Source organism: Camelus ferus, chromosome 18 (genome assembly GCF_009834535.1).
Source record: "Camelus ferus isolate YT-003-E chromosome 18, BCGSAC_Cfer_1.0, whole genome shotgun sequence".
In the NCBI taxonomy this organism is placed as follows: domain Eukaryota; kingdom Metazoa; phylum Chordata; class Mammalia; order Artiodactyla; family Camelidae; genus Camelus; species Camelus ferus.
In genome coordinates this window covers 22,041,025-22,060,856 of record NC_045713.1, presented here as the reverse complement: position 1 = coordinate 22,060,856, position 19,832 = coordinate 22,041,025, and the positions used below count along the sequence as shown (strand labels likewise).

Sequence of the window (19,832 nt, the reverse complement as noted above, 5' to 3'; positions counted from 1 at the left end):
TGGTATCCTGAGGAATCCACCATTGGAACTAACAAGTGAGCTCAGCAAAGTTGCAGGGCACAAGATCTATACACAAAACTCAATTATATTTTTATACAATTGCAATGAACAATTGAAAATGAAATTAAGAAAACAATTCCACCCACAGCAGCATAGAAGAGTATATATGCTTTTCCAAAAACCCCTTATGTAAGATCTCCATTAGATCTCATATTTCAACAGTAGGATGCCAGGATCCCAACCCTAACAATATTGTAATATGAGAATACCTGTGCTTTCTGTTTGTATTAAAGTCACAGTCACTGCAAGAGGGTTAAATATGCTAAATTCCTTCAGTTAGAGGAATGTAGTTACTTCAGAGGCCAGTTGAGAATAAAGGGGGGATGGATGCCCATTTTAAACTTAGGTTGTCTTTTTATTATTGAGTGTAAGAGTTTTTTTTATATATTCTAGATATGTCTCCCCATCCAAATGCAGGGATGCCCTGTCTGACCTTCCCTGACAATCTGCGTCCACCTTGGAGGCCCCTCCCAAAATGGAGGGTGTTATTTCTTAGGGAGACCCGGGTAGGAGAAGGTAACTCCGGAGAAGCCGGCCCTGCTGCCAGGACAACAGCATACTCCAAGACAGGTGCAGAAGTACTTGCATGGATTTAAAATGATATTTAAGGACTGCGTTGGTATAAACATGAGTACAATCCATGCTGAGTTCATCATTATTTTTTTTTTCTTCTTTATTTAACAGAAATTGACATTAAACACTTCCCAGGGGCCCTGTGAATGAAGCAGGGTCTGAGTGAGGTCACAGGAGTTGGGGCCTTGGCAGGGATGGGGGGGGGTGGGGGGGGTGGAGCTGAAGCCACGTGCTGCCCTTCATCTTTCCATCCCCTTTCTCCCTCGTCCCCCTTCCCCCCTCCATCCTCCTCCTGCTCCCTCCATCCTCCTCTCCCCTCCTTCCCCTCACTCCACCCACCCCTCTCCTCCCTCCCCTTCCCCTGCCTCCTTCCTCCCTCTCTCCCTCCACTCCTCCCCCTCCCTCCCTTGGCCTCTCCCCTGCACGCTCTGCCCACGCCTGAGGGCAGGGAGTCATGGGCCGCCTCTCTGCCCGCGCTGCGCTGCGGGGGCTGCTGTGCGGCGTGCGGGCCCCAGGCCCCAAGCTGCTCGCGCGCCCCAGCTCGGGTGAGTTTGATCGCCCGGCGGCCACGCGTTGGGAGGGGCGGGCGGAGGCGCCGCCGGCCTTTGCTGGCGCACGTGCGGGCCCTGGGACTGGGGGCCTGAGGCCTTGGGGCAAGAGGGCTAGAGCTGCACGCCCTTCGGCTTCCCGCCGGGCCCGGGCCCTGCGCGAACTACCCCCAAACTCCCTCCAACCCCTCACCCCACCCCCAGCCCCGCCGCGCTCACTGTCTCCCCGCCCCCGACTTCCCCGCTCACCTCCAAAGCTGGGCTCGGGTCAGGCAGGGCTTCGGGGCTCCTGAGCAGGAGAAAGCCAGAAAGGCCTGGTGGCTATAATGAGTGGGGATCCAAGGGAACCCAGGGCTACTGAGGGTGGTCACTCTCAGCTGATGAACACTCCTCCTGGAGCGTTTTTCCACCTGGCACATCCTTGCCTGGAGCCCTGCAAGTTTCTGCAGGGTCCTCCCGCCCTAGCTGTGAGCCCTCAGGCCCTTCCCGATCCGCAGCTGTCCTGTTGTTCTAAACGGTGGCAAAAGTGAACTGCCACTGTCTGAGGCACCAGCCAGCTGGCAGCAGGCCTGGCGAGGCAGCGGACCACAAGCACTGGGCTTTGAGGGAATGAAAGAAGGGGGCTTCCTCCAGCAGGCTTAATTGAAGGGATGTGGTGGGCACCTACTGCCTGCCTTCCAGGCCCCACACAGGCTATGGTTAATTTCCTCCTGGGGATAGGAAGGCAGCTGCACATGCCCCCCAGGGACACTGGCCCTCCTGGACCCTACTTCTCGTTTCTCCTCCAGTTCTCCTTACTTGCTGGACATCCAGGGCCTGGGCTCCTCTCAAAACACTCTTGACCCTAGACCCAATGCCAAGGGTCATTGTAACTCTGGAAGTGGCTTGGGGCTCTCTGGCAATGTCTCCCTGTGGGGAGGAGGAAGGCTGGGGCAGAGTTCAGCGTTGACCTTGGGTCTGAAAGTGTCCCACCTTGAAACACCACAGCCGCCTGGCCAGCGAAGGTGTGAGAGGAGGAGCCCTCTCAAGTCTCCCCACCTGCAGACAAGACCCCCCCTCTACCTTTCTCCTAAGTCCCCAGGTCACTTTGTCCCTGTGTCTGTGGCTAACCTGGTAGGAAAACTGCACTCCATTCTCATTGTCTCCCTGCCATTCCTTCACTTCAGACCCAGAAGTTGGGCACGGGGTCCCTCCTGATGTGGCAGGTTGGGGGTTCCAGCAGTGTGTGCTAGCACCTCGAAGGACAGGAGTGAAAATCAGGCCATGAGTTGTACTTTCTGGTGCAGCATCTCTGGCACTCTGGGTGGCCACTGAACTGGACTGTGCCTCCCCAACCCTCCAAGCTCGCTAAGATAGATGCCTTCTCAGGGGATACCACCTCCCTCATGGGCAGCGTCTGCCACTGCCATGGAAGGACCCATTGCCCTGATTGTCACTGAGAACATGCCAGACAGCCCTGGCTGTGGGCACCACACCTCTCCCCTCCAGAGCTGCTCTGGTTGAGGCAGACATGCTGAAGCCCAAGGGACACCTGGGTCTTGGCAGGGGAACCAGGTCTGGAGGACCTGAGACGGTGTGGCTACAGCAACCCTGAACCCCCCTCTTCTAAAGGAGGACCCTCCTGGACCCGGGAGCGGACCCTGGTTGCGGTGAAGCCAGATGGGGTGCAGCGGCGCCTCGTCGGAGATGTGATCCAGCGCTTTGAGAGGAGGGGCTTCAAGCTGGTGGGGATGAAAATGCTGCAGGTACCAAGGCTTTCAGCCTGGCCTATGGGTGTCCCTGAAGGCACTGGGGTGGAGGGGCTTCTCATGGACCTCAGCCCTTCACATCTCAGCCCTGCATTGGGACAGTTGGTATCCTGGTGTTGGAAACAGAAAGGGAAGGGTGGGGAGGTGCCAGCCCATGTAAGTGCCATCTGCAAAGGGCCATCTGGGTCAGGACAGCACAGTCACAGCCCCAGTGTCTGGGGGTTCGCTCTCCAGGGGCTCCTCTCACTCCTCCCCCAATGTACCCAGGCATCAGAGAGCGTCCTTGCTGAGCACTACCACGACCTGCAGAGGAAGCCCTTCTACCCTGCCCTCATCAGCTACATGAGCTCCGGCCCAGTGGTGGCCATGGTATGGTGGGGCAGGGGTGGTGCAAGGGGCAGAGGGCCCTGTACTGAGCCCAGAGCCGCTGAGCCCTTGATGACCCTCTCCCAGCTCTCTCACCCTCCTTTATCTTTGTGCTGCAGGTCTGGGAAGGCCCCAATGTGGTCTGCACTTCGAGGGCCATGATAGGACATACTAACTCAGCTGAGGCTGCCCCCGGCACCATTCGGGGAGACTTCAGCATCCACATCAGCAGGTACTGGGGCCCTGGTACACTCAGCACTTGGAGCTGAGGGCTAGCTCACTAGGGGTTGAGGAGGGCCCGGGTTTGGGGTGGCAGCCTGCTCCTAAGGCAGATCTATTGGGCCTGGGTCTCTTGCTGGGGGAAGGTAAAGCCAGAAGAGACTTTGATGGTGGGACATCACACCTAACGTTTCCTAGTGCAATATTTTTTAAATCCTTTCATGCACATAGGTGACGATAAAGGATTCCCTTTTTGTTGTGTTTGTGCTCTGCCATCACATCTGTTACCTCACTCGGTGTTGCCAGACACTCCAGGGGGCTGGCACGGGACGCATGGTCTGGGCTGGTCCTTGAGGTTGTGGGTAAGGAGCCGAGGCCAGGCTGGAATCCAGGTTTCCAGCTCCCCTATTCTTCCTTTCCACTTACACAATCACCTGACTTGCTCCCCTAGACAGTAGGGGATCAGCAGACTGTCCTGGAACCCCCAAGGTGCACACTGAAGAAGGTGCACACTGAAGTCTGTGCTCTACCTCTGCTGCCTTTCATTTGGGACAGGAATGTCATCCATGCCAGTGACTCTGTGGAGGGGGCCCAGAGGGAGATCCAGCTGTGGTTCGAGAGCAGTGAGCTGGTGGACTGGGCAGACGAAGGCCACCGCAGCAGCACCTACCCAGCCTGAACACTCAGGCTGCCCTTGGTCCCTTCAGCATCCACCCAGGACCAACTACCTCTGTCAACAAGAACTGAAGCTCACGCCCATGCTCTGCCCATCCATCCTAGACCATCTCCCTGCCCACCTACTGCCTGGCCCCAGCCCAGAGGGGTGGAGCCACTAACTTTATGTGCCTTTTAGTATCCTAAGCCAGCAAAAGATTGGATCAAATCCTTTTTGTACCAAAGTGCTACACAAGCTTTGGGGTGTCTCCAAAAGTTGGTAGTGTGACCTCCCTTCCCCCAAAGTGGGGACATTAAAATTCAGTGTGCTGTGCATGGGGGTGGAATGCTGTTTCTGAGATAGCAATGAGGCCTTTATGCAAAGTTGTAAGCAGTCTGAAAGTAAAAACGAAGCTTACCAAGTCAGTAACTTTGTTGAATGTATGAGACAGGCAGTGGTCCAGAGACCTCCAGCCTGAAATCTCGGGAATCCAAGCTGAACCCCAGTATTAGTGCTCTCCCTAGAGGAGGAGCCATAGGCAGGACTGGACGGTAGCAGGAAGGGGTAGGCAGGGGGCTATGGCCGCCACCAGGGCAGAAAGCCTGGTGACCATGGCCTCTCATGAGGTCAAGACTGACTGGAGCTGCCTGGGGTCCACCTTGACACTACACACATCATTCCTCACAGCTGGTTCTCAGGTGTGCCCCAGTCCCTTGTCCCAGGTACTGGACAGCACATATCATTACCCCTCTGCAGGCTGACTTGGTCCTCACTCTTTGAAATTTTGGTGACCGATGTGCTGGTCCTGGAATTCACTGGCTTCCGTTGCGACCTGTGCCTCCACATGAGGGCACGGATGAAATGTCCTGACTTTATCATCCAAGAAAGGGTCATTGTTGGGAGCTGACCCTGGGGCTGGCCATGCTACGGAAAGGCCTTTCTAGTTTTCAGTGGTTTTTCTGGGCTCTAGTCTCCTTCCTTCTTCTCCTTTGTCACATTTATGCAACAGGGAAGGGTGGTGTCCTATAGGTCAGGGCCTTTAAATCCTGGCCCTGCCCTACCAAGTGTACCAAGTGCACAGCCGGGCCCACGGTGGTGAGGGAAGCCGAGGGGTCCCTCCGCCAGCCTTTGAGCCCCGCCTTAGCCTGAGAACCAAGTGTCCGCTTGTGTCCAGTTAGGTCTAATCCCCAGCACTGACGCTCAATCTTGTGAAAAGGACTTCGGGAGGGCTCTGAGTCCCAGCTCCAGGCCTCCGCCACAGGAACCGGCCCACCGCGCTGCGCCTGCGCCCGCTGCGGCTCCGGGTCGGACTTCCAGTCCCAGCGGGCCGCGCGGCTGCGGTGGGCGTGGTATCCTGGGAGGAGCGCGGGGGACGGGACGTCCCGGAAGGGGCCGGAGGGCGGGGCGTCCTGGGAGGAGCCGGGATCCTTGGGGGCGGGGCGTCCTGAGCGGGGGCGGGGCTTCCTGGGAAGAGCGAGGTTCGCGGAGACTGGGTGACCAAGGCCCGAGTCGGAGGAGGAGGAGCGCGCGCGCCCGCAGAGTGCCGACTGTCCTGGAGGACAAGGTTGGAGTCCTGATCCGGGCGGGTCCCTGATATTCCCGCCATCCCAGCCCGCACCGAGCGCCATGGCCCAGCCACCGCCCGACGTCAGAGAGGACGACTGTCTCCCGGAGTACCACCACCTCTTCTGTCCGGACTTGCTTCAGTGAGGGCCGCCAAAGGGGCGCCTGCGGGAGCGGGGCGCTGGCCGCCCCGGAGAGCGGAGGGGAGTGGGGACGCACGGGGTGCAGGCGGCACCGGGACTGTGGTTTTACTGGGATGTGTGAGGACCCCATGCTTGGCGACCAGACTGTCCAGATGTACAGGTGGCCTCAGAGATGCAAGTTCTGGTGTTCTGATCTTTGGACTGCTGCTAGCATGTTCTGTTTGTCTTGGCAGGTGGTGGTGGGTATTCAGTGGTAATTCTGGAAGGTGGGAGTGAGGGGCTGTTCCTCGAGTACTGGGTTCACCTACTGGTGGGTGTCCAGCCAAAAGACACAACCAAGCCTAAGACTGGAAGAAGGATTTATTACTTGCAGCAAGTAAAGAGAACAGCGGGGATCTTTCCCAAAGCAGTGTCTCCCCCAACAGTAAAATTGGGGAAGTTTTAAGCTAATGTGCATATTAGTGAAGTGGCTTGGGCGGTGGACAGAGTGGAAGCTTTAGTTGACTGAAGTCATGCAGCTCAGAAAAGGTCATCCCTTAGTTTCCAGTTGATCTGGTGGTAGAATGCTTTAGGCTAACCTTATCTTTGAAACAGAACTGGGAATTTTCACAGCATATATATATCTTTGATATGTTAGTTCTCATTTGTTTCTGCATTCTTCTGAGACCTGTTTAAAAACAAGCATTGTGGTGTAGATCACAAAATGGCTTAGGCCAAAAATGGCTTCTCTTACATCAAGAAAGTCATGCCTGGTTCTCTTTCTCCTGGGACCCCCTACCCTATCTGCTTACCAGGCAGCTGGAGGAAGGCATGTATGTTCTGAAAACATTTCTTAATTAATTAATAACTTTCTAAATAGATTTTTAGGTTAAAATAATTTTTCCCAAAGACCTGGAAAGCCTAGGAATGCAAGCTTCAAAAAGCAGCGTGTCTCAAATTGGATAGACATGCCCAGTGCAGTGGGTCAAAGTTCTCCAAGAGCCTCCTCCTGCCCTGCCCCCATTCAACAGGGGCCTCTGTTTTCTTCTCTCAGGGACAAGGTGGCCTTCATTACAGGTGGTGGCTCTGGAATCGGGTTCCGGATTGCTGAGATTTTCATGCGGTGAGCACTGCTCTGTGTACTTTGTGCCCCGCTTTTGCACCCCCACACGCACCCTTGCATGGACCCTGCTGGACCTTGGGATCCTGGGCAAAACGCCAGTGGGTGATGGGAACCCCTCTAGGCTCTGGGCCATCAGAGAGCATCTGAAAGGAGTCAAGTGCTGTCCTGAGGGAGGCAGGACTCCAGTGTCTCCTAGAGGTTAGTCTAGACTGTGGCTCTGGCCTCAGCACCCCCATTTGCACAAAGGGAGGGTTTAAAAGGTTGAGGTAACTACTGCAGGGCCCCCAGGGCCTTGCTGAGCCAGGGTTAGGGCGGGCCTTGCAGTAGTTGGACCCTGGCACTGTGCTGAATACAGTGTCTGTCTCCTGGGACACAAGTTCTGTGGCCTCAGGCCTAGGTCAACACTTTGTCACCCTCACTTAGGATAGGCCCAGAGTTAGGCCGGGGTTGGGGGAGGTGAAGCCAGTTTCCTCTGGGACCCTGCTTTTCAGAGAAGTGGTCCTACTGAACGAGATGTGGGGATTTGTCCATTCATTCCGGGTAAACTCGTTTTCTGAGCTGGAAGCTATGTTGCTTCTCTGAGCAGAGAGTGGCCAGCTGTACTGGGTGGGGGTTTGAGGATTAGGTGGGATTAGCTTAGCAGGTGGTTGCTGCTACTGTTACTGAGTTTGAGGCTGAGTTTGTCTGGAGGTGAGGCAGGAGAAGTACCTTGACCTCAGAATGGGCTCTCTGTCCTTTACTACAACTTAATGGCAGTTCGGTGGGACGGGGCATGGTGCCAAGCCAGGTGGACTCAGCAGGACTCAAACAGAGCCTGGGCCCCATGTCTGAGGCTCACAGTAGCTTTGGTGCCGTGCACATGGTATTTGGGGCAGGGACCACATCCCTGTGTGGCTGGGATCCTCGTTCCAGAGAGACCCAGTGGTCTCTGGGTGCCTGGTGCCTACCTGAGGTCCCACCACCATTGCTCAGCCCCACTAAAGTCCCTGTGTCCTCTACCAGCTGTGCCTTCAGTCCTGGGCTCCTGTTTCAGCCCGAGAGCCCCTTGGGGGAGGGGGGCTTTGCTTAGAGTGCCAGGCATGAACCCACCTGGGTGTGTCCCTCACACCTGCTCTTTGGCTTTCCAGGCATGGATGCTACACAGTCATCGCCAGCAGAAGTCTTCCAAGAGTGTCGATGGTGATGGGTCCCTCCTTTGCCCACCCTGTCCCTGGGTGGCTTTGGGGGACAAGAGCCTGGGCCTGGAAGATCCTGAGGTCCAGAGGATGATGACACCAACTCTGCTCTGCTCCCAAATAGGGGGCTTCAGTGGCAGTGGCCTCCAGGAATACCCTCGTCTTAAAGAATCTAAATATTGGGTCCTGTGGGGGGACCCTTATGTTGGGTGGCACCATGTCCCAAGAGAGATCTCCGGGCTCACCAAGGTTTTGCGGGAGACAGTCTCCCCTCTGCCCCAGCTGGTCTCTGGGCAGGGCTGGAGCAGCCATTCACCAGTGACTGGTGACCAGTGTTCTGGTGGTGGTGAGAGGAGAGGGAGCGCGGGATGTCTTAGAATTGTCCACCACGGGTCATAGCCCTGGGGAGTGGACCAGCTGCGTCTTCCCAGAGTGGTTTTAGAAGCAGAAACCTGGCTTCCTGGCAGAACCCATACTCACCACCCTCATCGGATTCCTCCAGGCCGAGGCCCACCTGTCTCTTCCTGTTTGGCTTCTAGGCTGCCCGAAAGCTGGCTGCTGCCACCGGCCAGAGGTGCCTCCCTTTGTCTCTGGATGTCCGATCTCCCCTGGCTATCACGGCAGCTGTGGAGCAGGCGCTGAAGGAGTTCGGGAAGATCGACATTCTCATTAACTGTGAGTCACTGTCACTGCCTGGGGGCTTCTGACGGGTCAGCAATAGTAGACCTCCCTATTTGGAGGCCCCAGAACTCCTGCCCTGGGTCCAGGCCACTGTCTTGGCCCAACTCTCCTCCTCCTGGGTCAGTGCATCCGGGGCTTAAGTGGACACCCTGTGAACTGGGCCGAATCACAGAGTAGAGGCACTCTTGTGCCCTGACATTGCCCCTTAAAGAAAAAGGAACACATATTATTTTTAGTATAGTTTTAGGTTTACAGTCTAATTGAGCAGATAGGACATATAACTCCACATCCTTCCCTGCCCCCTCCAATGTCCACTATTAACACCTTGCATTTGTTAAAACTGGGGGACTGATATTGACACATACTGTTAACTATAGTCCCTATTTTATATCCAGGTTCACTCTTTGCTGAAATTCCCTTTAAAAACATTCAGTGCGGCAGTTTCCTGCTGCTCACAAAGTCATAAGCTAGGCAGCCTAAAACAACAGAAATTTATTCTGTCTGAGTCAAGGCTGAGGTGTGTCAGGGCTGCACTATAGCTGAAGACTTCCGGGGATATTCTGTTCCAGGCCCTGCTCTTACTTTCTGGTGTTGCTGCCTGGTGTCCTTGGCTTGGGGCTGCCTCACTCCAGCCTCTGCTTCCTTAACACTGCCACCCCCCTGTGCATGCCCCCCCTCTTTAAGGATGCCAGTCCTTGGATTTAGGCCCATCTTAATTCAGTACCTTGATTATTTCTACAAAGATCATCTTTCCAAATACGATTATGTTCACAGGTATCAGGGGTGGGACTCCAGCATATCTTCTTGAGGGACACAGTCCAACCCACAATATCCATCTTGCCCGTCATTCAGGAATTTGTTCAAATACTTGGGCTTCTTTCCCTGTCCAGCCTGGACTACCGTGAGGGTCTGTATGCTTCAGCTGCCTGGGGCTCCAGCATTATCCCCTGTCTCCTTCCACCCTGTAGGTGCAGCTGGAAATTTCCTGTGCCCTGCGGGCACCTTGTCCTCCAATGCCTTCAAGACCGTGATGGACATCGACACTTTGGGCACCTTCAACGTGTCTCGTATACTCTATGAGAAGTTCTTCCGGGTAAGTGTCCTGTGGCTGGGGCCTTCCCTCTTATGGCTGCCCGCTCACTACCCTCCTCATGTGTTGCAGGACCATGGAGGGGTGATCGTGAACATCACCGCGACCCTGGGTACCCGGGGGCAGGTGCTCCAAGTGCATGCAGGCTCTGCCAAGGCAGCTGTGGGTATGGGCACCCCCTCTGGTCTGCCTTCCTGGGTTCCCACTGGGTCTCTCTTACCTGTCCCACTGGGTCCCTTCTGCCTATCCCTGGAGGCCGGCAGTGTCTGAGTGAAGCTGAGCCCAGTGGTGGGCAGTGGAGAGGCCAAGCCCTGGCCCTGAGCCTCCACCCACTCCCAGGCCACCCCAGGAAGCAGAGCAGCTCTGCTTCTCCCTCATACCTGCCTGACTCCCATGCAGATGCGATGACGCGGCACCTGGCAGTGGAGTGGGGTCCCCAGAACATCCGAGTCAACAGCCTTGCCCCCGGCCTCATCAGTGGCACGGAGGGGTTCCAGCGGCTGGGTAAGGCTCTTGGGGCTCCCAGGCCCCACAGTGGATGCTTCCCTGGGCACAGGCCCCATAGTGCCTCTGTGGGCTGCAGTCCCACCTGGCTGGGACAGGCCTGGGATCAGAGCCAAGTCCTCATGGCTCTGTGAGTCTGGGACTGGCATAGCCCTTCCCCAGGCTGGGGACAGTTAGCACACCCCTATGATGGACTGATGGTCAGCTGGACTTGGGCAGCTGCTCCTTTGAGGCAGAGGCTACAGGGCTGCTGGCCTTGATGTGTGAGCTGCACACAAAGTGGGGCGCCCATTGAAGCCTCCAGAACCTTGGCAGCATGAGCATGGAAAAGCCCTGTTCTGATTCTGTGGCAGTGTTGTCTGTACCTGTCCTGTTTTTCCTCCATAGAGTGGTGCTAACGGTGCCCCCAGCATCCCCAGGTGTGGCTTAGGGAAAGCTGGGCAGGGGAGGGTGGAGGGCCTCAAGGTCCTGGGGCTCACAGGTGCTGAGCCTCCCGCTTCCTCCCAGGTGGCCTGCAGGCTGGCTTGAACGCTAAGGTCCTGGCCAGCCCCCTGAAGAGGCTGGGGAACAAGACGGAGATCGCCCACAGTGCCCTCTTCCTGGCCAGCCCTTTGGCATCCTACATGACAGGGGCTGTGCTGGTGGTTGATGGTGGGTCCTGGCTGACATTCCCTAATGATGTCGGGTTGCTGGCGGACTTGACATCCTTCTCTGCTAAGCTCTAGGTGATGTTCTGCTCCACTTTCCGGGGTCGCCTGTGTCCTTGGCCCTCTCCCCAAAATACACACCTGGTGGGCTGATGATCACTGTGCTGGGCCTGAAATGCTCCCATCAGACTCTTGGATGTGTGTTTAGGTGTGTTCTCAGGCACTTCTGGGTTCCCCTGTTCTACATGTAGGGTAGGGCCAGGGGGTCCTCCGGAGGGGTTCCATTCCCCCCAGTCCCATGGAGCTGCACTGCAGACCTCAGGGCCTCCCTGCAAACCAGGACCAGCCGTGGCCCCTGTGGCTGGCATCCCAGTAGCTAGGATGAGGAGCATTCATTGTGGGGAGGTCAGGGAGAGGGCAGAAGAGGGTATTGGTGTCCAATCCCCAAGAGATGCACAAGGCCTGGCTGCCTGCTGCCCTCTCTGAGCACTGCTGTGGAACCATCACTTCCGGCCTGCCCTAGCCAGGCCACTCACCCACCCTGGGCTGTGCAGGAGGCGGGCGCTGGTCCCCCGTGCATGGGCGTAGTGACCAGGTAGTGACCTGCCCACACCACATAGGTTTCTGCAGGGGGAGGTCGGCGTGCCAGCGCTTGGAGAGTGGTGATGAGGCCAGGCTGTAGGGGTGTCCCTCCCCACCTAGGGTCGAGGCTGTCCTCCCTGCCCAGCCCCAGCCTAGCCTGGCCTCCTTTCTCCTCCTGCCTGTGTCCAGCCAGTACCCCGAGGCGGCTCCTGCTGCCTGGTTGGAGAGAAGGGGGCATTTCAGGCTGTCTTCTCTTCCTTGCTCCCCTACTTTGGGACCTTTGCTCGGCAAAGGGAAGCCAAACCAGGGAGGTTGGAGAAGGGTGTTTGAGCCCTCCCTGCAAGACCTCCTGTCCTGGGTCCTCTGATCAGGGTGTGTGGGCTGCACATTGACCTTTGCCTGGGGGGCATTCCTCCCTGTTGGCCTCCAGTGATGTGGGCAGGGTTGCTCCTCACCTGCCCCAGAGCCCATCCTTTGCTGGGACATCCCCAGAGGAGTTAGTCTTTGGTCATTCAGGGGCTCACATTCTAGGCCCCCCAGGTGGCCTGTCCTTGTTGTCACCAGCGCTCTCCCTCAGGCCCAAGGGAATCTGGAAGTCTGACCCCTCACTTGTTCCTTAATGACTGCTTTTTGACCTCCAGGCAAGGACCTAAGGGAGCTACTTGGTTCCTAGGCTTGTTTTCTATGCTGTTTGTTAAAAACTTCGAGGTGCCCAAAGCTGTTGGTCAGCCCTCTGAGTGGGCACATGGATCCATCCCTCTATCTGCTATCATCCCTTTGCATAAGCACAGGTTCTAGAGTTTTGCCACAAAATGCATTTCCTTAAAAAAATGATCTTTTTACTATAAAGACATCTCTTTACTGGACTTCCCAAAAGTTTTTAGAAGGAAAAGGAGGACACCTGAAGAGAATCACTGGTAATCTGGTCATTTAGAGGTAGTGGGTGTTTCCTTCTTGTCTTTAATCTGTGAGGGGTTTAGAAAACGCTTTCTACCCAGTGCTTGAAGCGCCCCCATCCTCAGGCAGAAGGAGCCCACCCTGAGGCAAGGGGAGGCTGTCTGCTCCCTTGGTGGGAGGGGCATGCTCCCCGGGGTCCCCAACGGTACTGCCTGCTCCCACAAGGTCCTGGTGCTGCCATTAGGGTGCTGAGCTTGAACCCTCTGCCCTAGAAGCCCATGCCCATTTTTTGCTTATCTTGAGTGCCTTCCGGCCTCCACAGGTGCAAGGGAGTGGCAGGGAGGCTCCAGGACCGTGCCAGCTGGGAGGCCACCTGGCAGAGGGAGCTCTGCTTGCTATTTAAATGGAGACCAGAATGTGGTGGCATCAAGTCCACTAGGGAGGCAGGCAAATGGGTGCTTATGATGCTGCTGAGGGAAGAGACTGAACAGGAAAGGCAGTTACTGGGGAGCTGCAGGCAGTGAGAGGCAGAGGCAGTCATAGGCCCCCACAGGCCAGAGAGCTGGGGCCTGCTGTCCCCTGTGGAGAAGGTCCTAGGGAGGGCATCCCGCCAGCCACACGTGAAGGCCGGGACATACGGTTGAGGTGTGATTCCAGCAGGGGGTTTAGTTTAAAAGAGGCCTTGTTCTGGGACTCTACAGTGGCTTAGCTCCAGGAGGACAGAAGAGAATGAGGCAGGTTCTGGGAGTAAGCCTTTTATTACTGTCAGTCAGGGTTCTCCAGAGAAGCAGGACCAGTAGGATATATATAGATACACATGAGGAGATTTATTATAGGGACTGACTCATGTGATTGTGGGGGTTGAGGTGCTGTCTGCAAGCTGGAGACCCAGGAAAACTGATGGTGTGGTTCGGTCTGAGCCCAAAGGCCTGAGAACTAGGGGCTCTGACGGCCAAGAGCCAGAGAAGGTGGATGTCCCAGCTCAAGCAGAGAGTGAGGGAATTGCCCTTCCTCCACCCACACTGGGGAGGGCAGACCTTCACTCAGTACTGAATCAAACGCTAATCTCTTCCAGAAATAGTGGTTTACCAGCTATCTGTGCATCCATTCACCTAGTCATGTTGACACGAAATTAACTATCATGGCTACACACACCATAAAGCCTGTCTCTGTGCTCCGTCATCTGCATGGGGTGGTCAATGTGGCTGTAAGAAGTTGGCCTCGCTGTTTGGCTTAGTCCACCAGCCACAGCTGTTGTCCTGCAGGGGTAGGGTGGCTGCTGGGGGCTCCTGGGTCACAAGCACATCCGACAGGTGTCACTTACCAGGTGGTGAGGCTGGTGGGCTTAAGGACGGGCTGGCAAGGAGGACCAGGTGCACATGGTGATGGAGACAGCATCGGCCCCAGCTGTGGCACATGAACTTGGTGGCAGAGAACGAGGTTCTCCCCTTCCATGTTAACAGTTGCAAAAATTCCCCCTAGAAAATGCCAGATTCTCTGAAAGGAAGGATAACTTTAAAAATGCGAACTGGGGTCAATTTTTTTAAACCGAAGCTGTGGAAGCTGATTTACAGGCCCTGCTAACTCTGAGTCCCTCTTCCTTGGTGTGAGGATGGTGCACTTTCTTTTTTTCAGAACTTTACATAAAAACATCTGCCAAAACCAGGCTGCCCACCACAGGGGTGTGACCATCCAACCCCCGCTCCATGTTGCACATTTTATTTTATTTTTATTTTTAACAGAGGAACTGAACCCAGGACCTTCTGCATGCTAAGCATGCACTCTGCCATGGAGCTATACACCCCCTCTCCATGTTGCACATTTAAAAAAACATCATGTGCCATATCTCTTGAATGAACACATGAATGACCCCAGCCTGCTCATTCCTGTGTGTTGTGAGCTACACAGAGTGTCCCCGAGGTATCCCATGATGCAGTGAACCTTATAATTTCCTAAAGTAGACTGTTAGTCTGGAGGAGTTTCTCTGCTGACTCCCCCTGTTGCCATGGTAACTTGGTAAAACTCCCTGGCTTGCACGTGCTAGCTTTGTCTGCAGTGACCTCAGACAGGCCCAGAGGTTGTGCTACACTGTTTCTGGGTCCCTGAGTTGGCACCCTCCCCATGTGGGTCTCTGGTGGTGTAGGGCACTGTGGTACCTGCTGGGGCTGGACCACCCCCATGGGGGAGAAGTGACTCGAGAGGCTGAGGGTGACCTCCTCGCTGGGACGCTGTCCACCTACCAAGTGAGCCCTTTGGTGCCCTGGCAGGGTCCAGCCTGAGCACAACTGGCCCTCTTGACCTTCCTCATGGCCTTGGACGTGGGCTTGCTGAGTGAAGCAGGGAGAGATGGTGAATCCCTGAGAACTCAATGGTTCCAGGCTCAGCAGATGGTCCCCTATCCTCTGACCCTTGCATCGCTTTGTCCTTACCTTGTGGGTCAGACTGAGCCTCCCTTGCAATGGTTGAGCACCCATCCTGGGCTGCAATGTTCAGGTGAGCGTCCTGCTCATCCCTGGCTCTGCACTGAGGCCCAGTTGTGCAGCGGCCAGGCAGCCCTGTGCTCTTGAGTAGAGCAGAGGGGCTCTCCAGGGTCAGGGCTTCCCAGGCTGGGAAGAGGGCTTGGCATGGACCTCCTCGGGCATTTCCTTCTGGGTACCTAGGCTGGTCTCTAGGATGCTGTTGACACAAACCTACTCAGGCTGTTCAGATAAAAAGGAGATGTGGGCAAGATCCTGGGACTTTCACAGGCTCCAAGGATGGGATGCACTGGAGCTTGGGAACAAAGCTGAGGCCTAGGGTTTGAGGGCCTGGGAATGGGTCTCCCTTCCTCCTCCCACCCCTACCTGCCAGTGAACCCACACCTCCCCTCTCTGCCAGTCAACTCTCTCTGCGTCCCTGTGTGCGAACTGTAGCCCAGCCCCTTGAAGACAGAGACAGGTTCCTTCTGGCAGACTCAGCTCTCCTTTCCAGAGGAAAGGCTCACACTCACTCTGGGACAGGGGCCTGGCTCTTGCTCAAAAAACTGGCCAAGGGTTGACTGCATCATATGAATGTGGTAACTCCCACTTCTAGAAAATATGTGTTGACAGGCATCCCACGTGTGTTGTGACTTACACCAAACAAACTCACTAGAGACCAATGTGTAGACCAGTGTGATGAGAATGTGTGTGAGGATATGTGTGAGTGGTGTGTGTGTGTGAGAGAAATCAAATGAGTCTCTGGTCCCCTCACTGGCGAAACCCAAGGGCCCAAAGGAGGTGGCAGAGGCTCCTGGCTCACATCTTGGGACCAGAACTCTGCCCAACTCAGCTCTTCTGTCCTGGGGGCCACATGGAGACAAGATCCCTCTTTGGACTTCCCTCTTCCTTGCTTGTGCTAACAGGCCCTTCAGGGAAACAGCTCCTTAGACAGGATTGCTGGATTTCACATTTACTGCTGGATTCTGGTTCAGGTCTCTGGGTCAGACCTATGTTACCTTAGTGGATAGAAGTTTCTGTAACTCTTCAGTCATTTATTTACTGATTATGTTGCATTATTTCCTCAGGTAACACATATAATCAGCTTGGAGTTCAATAATTGAACTCTCAGGAGATTATTTTATTTCCAAATTTCGTAGTATTTTGGGGCACCTCATCCCATCTGTACTTCAAAGCACCTTGACAAGACCTGACAGGTGTCTGTTGAAGAAGGAGTAAGGAATGTTAGGCAGGAATATGCAGAATTAACTTTTAACTCTTCCATCATCACATGTAATTTGGACAATTTTTACAAAACAGGAGAGTGATGTGAATTAGATCTTCACCTCTGGAAAATGTGACCCGTGGCTAAAAAGAGAAGTTCTGAATCTGCACAAACCTTTCCTCGCCTGGTCTTCAGTGCCCATCCCCCAGCTGGGGGCTGTGATTTTGGTGGCAGGGGAGGCATGGTGGGTGTGGGATGTGCTACACAGCACTCTGGGCACGTGGGGACTGGAGATGCCTGTCGTCACAGGAAGATAGGAGCAGGTGTCAGCAACTGCAGAGTGAAATGTTAAAATAAGAAAATCATCCAAACCTCAGCTGAGTCAGGAGGAATTAAATTGTGCCTTCCAAACTCATGGTCTATTTTTGCTCTAAGAAATGTACTTGACTAAATTTGAAGGTGAGGAAAAGAAATCTTTCCCCACTGAATAAATATCAGTAAACATGAGTGTGAACTGTGCTCTCAGTTGCTGGAGGCCACTGGGGAGAGTGTCTGTGATCTAGACCTAAAACTGACTCTGCTCTGGGTTAACTTACCCAACACAAAATGTTCACCTCGTTTTCACAATTGTAAGTTAGAAGTATTTGACCAGCAGTTTTTGTTTATTGCTTGATTGAGGTACAATTGACCTACAATAAAGTGCACATGAGTAAAGTGTACAATTTACCAGGTTCTGACGTGTCTACACTTGTGAAGCCAGGATCACAATCAAGAGGATGAACATACGCATTACCTCCTGCTCCCTGGTAACCCCGGCACCTTTCCCTACCCCTTCATCCCCAGGTGACCCTGTGGAAGAGCTGGTGACCCAACCAGGATGGTGGCTCAGGCCTGGGAGGGCGAGGCTGGCCTCTTCTAGTGGGGAGAAGAGGCTCCAGGAGGAGGAGGGGCTGACATCTGGCTGAAAAGTGGGACAGTAGCTAGAGGCACTGGGCCCTCAGCGGGTCCAGAACCCCTTTTTCTGGGGTGCCCAGTTGCAGGCTGTTTGGTGGCCCCACTGCTCCTTCACCCTGATCCCATCGCAGGTCTGTGGCAGGTCCCTTCTCCCTTAAGAATATAGCTCTGCCCCTCTCCTGCTGTCTGTCTCCAAGGCCACCTTTGTGGCCTCCCTGGGGCCATCCTAGCCAGCTGTCCCACAGTGCCCTGAGTGAGGCTTCCACTCGACCACTGACTGGCTCCATCCTGGACTTTGTGCTCCAGGCAGAGGGCTCGCTCCAAGAGCAGTGATCACCGAGGAAGGACCTGTCACAGATGTATCTGCAACTGTCCAATTTGGGAGGAGGCTTCTTTAGACACCCCCAAGAATCTGCTCCCCAACTCTCTGGTGTGGGTTCCCAACATCACTCTGCCTTGGACACAAATTACTTTCAATATTAAAATAGCTGATAGGATGGGTATAGCTCAGTGGTAGAGCACATGCTTAGCATGCACAAGGTCCTAGGTTCAATTCCCAGTACCTTCATTAAAAAAAGAAAAGAAAAGAAAAGAAAAAGGAAAATGGCTAATAGAGATGATCTCACAAACAGATCAGGGAAGGACAGATAGCTTTGGGAAACTGGATCTTTAAGTGAGAGAAATAAAGTCAGTTCCCTATGTTATACCACATTACAAATAAACAAAAAACTTCCAAATGGCTTAAAGACATACTTGTGAAAGGAAAAACTATAAAAAGAGGTGGATATGTTTGAGACTTTGTGTAGAGGATTTATTTATTGATTTTAAAAAGCGTTTATAAGGACCTACTGTATAGCACAGGGAACTATATTCAATTTCTTGTAATAGGCTATAATGGAAAAGAATCTGAAAATATGTATATATGTATGTATATGTGTGTGTGTACATATATATATATAAAAAACTGAATTGCTTTGCTGTACACCTGAAACTAACATTGTAAATCAACTAGAGTTCAATTAAAATAAAATAAAGTGTGAAAGTCCTAAAATATGTGGACAAGCCTGGACAATAGCAAGTGACACCCATGTATCCACTGGCCAGGTTAACCAGATGTTGATACTTTGCCCTGTTTGTTTCCAGTCTGTTCGTCTTTTAAGGAAATAGATGTTATGGTACCTTTCACTACTTTCCTCCTCTGTCCCCCTCAATATAATTCCCACTCTTGTTTTGGTATTTTCACAAGTGAAGGTGTTCAAAAGGAATATATGTATCGATAGTGTTTTTAAACTTTGCAAAAATGGTCTCTGTTCTGTAACCTGCTTTTTCTACACAGCTTGTTTCAGAAATCTGCCCTGTTGATGTGGCAGGTGTGGTTCATTCATTGAAACTGCCCAGTAGTATTCCATCACAACTCATGGACCACACCTCAGCCATCCAGCAGTCTCTTCGTGGAACCATGAAAATCAGTGCTGCCTTGAATACCCCTATCCTGTCTCCTTGGGGACCTTCAGGTGGAGAGGTAAAAATGCCAGGTTAAGGGGATACAGACCGTCAGCTGGGTTAGTCACGTGACTCCCTACACTCTGCTGGTATCAGACTTAATTTTTACTGATTGACTTCAAATGCTATCATCATTCATTCCCTTGATTACCAATGCGGTTAAGCATCTTTTTTTATATGTTTATTGACCAATTGAGTTTCTTCCTTGAACTACTGTTCTTTTACTGTTTTTTGAGGAATTCTTGTCTATTTTGGAAATAAATCCATTGTTAGTTACATTTGTTTTAAATATCTTTCCCAGTTGCTATGGACTGAATTGTGTCCCCCCACATTCATATGTTGAAGCCCTAACCTCCAATGCAATGATAATTTGGAGATGGGGCCTTTGGGAGATTATTAGGATTAGATGAGGTCATGTGGGTGACCTCCTAAAATGGAATTAGTCTTATAAAGAGAAGAGAAAGAGGGAAAGATGGTTCTCTCCAACGTGCAAATATACACTTAGAAGAAGACACTCACCACAAGCCAGGAAGAGAGCTCTCAACAGGAAAGAATTTGCTGGTGTGAAAAACAATAAAGGGAAACCTCACCAAAATGGATGCCAGAGTGGAGAGTTTTTATACACACATCACTCAACATCAACAGGGATCCCAACATATCACAGCAGGGACACTACTTTACTACCCAGCAGGAGGGAGAAAGATTTTCTCTTTGCCCAGCAACAGCCTAGCCAATGAAAGACTCTCACAACTTAGCCAATGAAAAGCCACTGTACTTTGAATTCCTAGTTTCCTCCAGTGGGCTCTTTTGTTTACGGCAGCCCCTCCCAACTGCCCCTTCTCCTCTATAAAAAAGTTTCCTCTCCTTTGTTGGACATAGTTGTATATCCTGAATTATAATTCTTTGATGCTCTTGAATAAATCCATTTTGCTGGTAAAATAACTGGCTTTTTATTTGTTTTGTTAACAGTGGCATCTTGACCTTGGACTTCCAAACTGCAGAATTGTGAAAAATAAATGTCTTTTTTAACCACCCAGCATTTGGCATTTGGTCATAGCAGCATGAGCAGACTAAGACACCAGTCTATGATGTGTCTTTTGTCAAAGAGAAGGCTAATTTTTAAAAGTATTTTTTACTAAGG

At 53.2% G+C, this 19,832-nt stretch overlaps 1 protein-coding gene across 12 annotated transcripts; it reads left to right on the top strand.

The window, feature by feature from the left end:
* Nucleotides 1-940: 940 nt before the first annotated feature.
* Nucleotides 941-19,278, top strand: DECR2 (2,4-dienoyl-CoA reductase 2). Of its 12 annotated transcripts, XM_032460686.1 has the most exons (13): nucleotides 947-1,178; nucleotides 2,793-2,926; nucleotides 3,197-3,298; nucleotides 3,415-3,527; nucleotides 6,909-6,977; nucleotides 8,105-8,156; nucleotides 8,692-8,827; nucleotides 9,802-9,926; nucleotides 9,996-10,089; nucleotides 10,323-10,427; nucleotides 10,935-11,078; nucleotides 16,965-17,040; nucleotides 18,525-19,278. In XM_032460686.1, exons 1-12 carry the CDS (start codon nucleotides 1,088-1,090, stop codon nucleotides 17,012-17,014), a joined length of 1,215 nt encoding a protein of 404 aa, XP_032316577.1. In that variant the 5' UTR covers nucleotides 947-1,087; the 3' UTR covers nucleotides 17,015-17,040; nucleotides 18,525-19,278. The 12 variants fall into 12 exon arrangements, with proteins under 12 accessions (XP_032316579.1, XP_032316577.1, XP_032316572.1 ...); XM_032460681.1 differs by lacking the exons at nucleotides 16,965-17,040; nucleotides 18,525-19,278 and adding an exon at nucleotides 17,078-18,498; XM_032460687.1 differs by lacking the exon at nucleotides 16,965-17,040 and having other exon boundaries at nucleotides 948-1,178.
* Nucleotides 19,279-19,832: the final 554 nt, after the last annotated feature.

Coding starts and splice junctions, on each gene's coding strand:
- DECR2 (XM_032460681.1), top strand. CDS start 1,088: ATGGGCCGCCTCTCTGCCCGCGCTGCGCTGCGGGGGCTGCTGTGCGGC. Junction 3,528..6,908: donor TTCAGCATCCACATCAGCAG/GTACTGGGGCCC, acceptor TTCTTCTCTCAG/GGACAAGGTGGCCTTCATTA. Junction 10,090..10,322: donor CTCTGCCAAGGCAGCTGTGG/GTATGGGCACCC, acceptor ACTCCCATGCAG/ATGCGATGACGCGGCACCTG.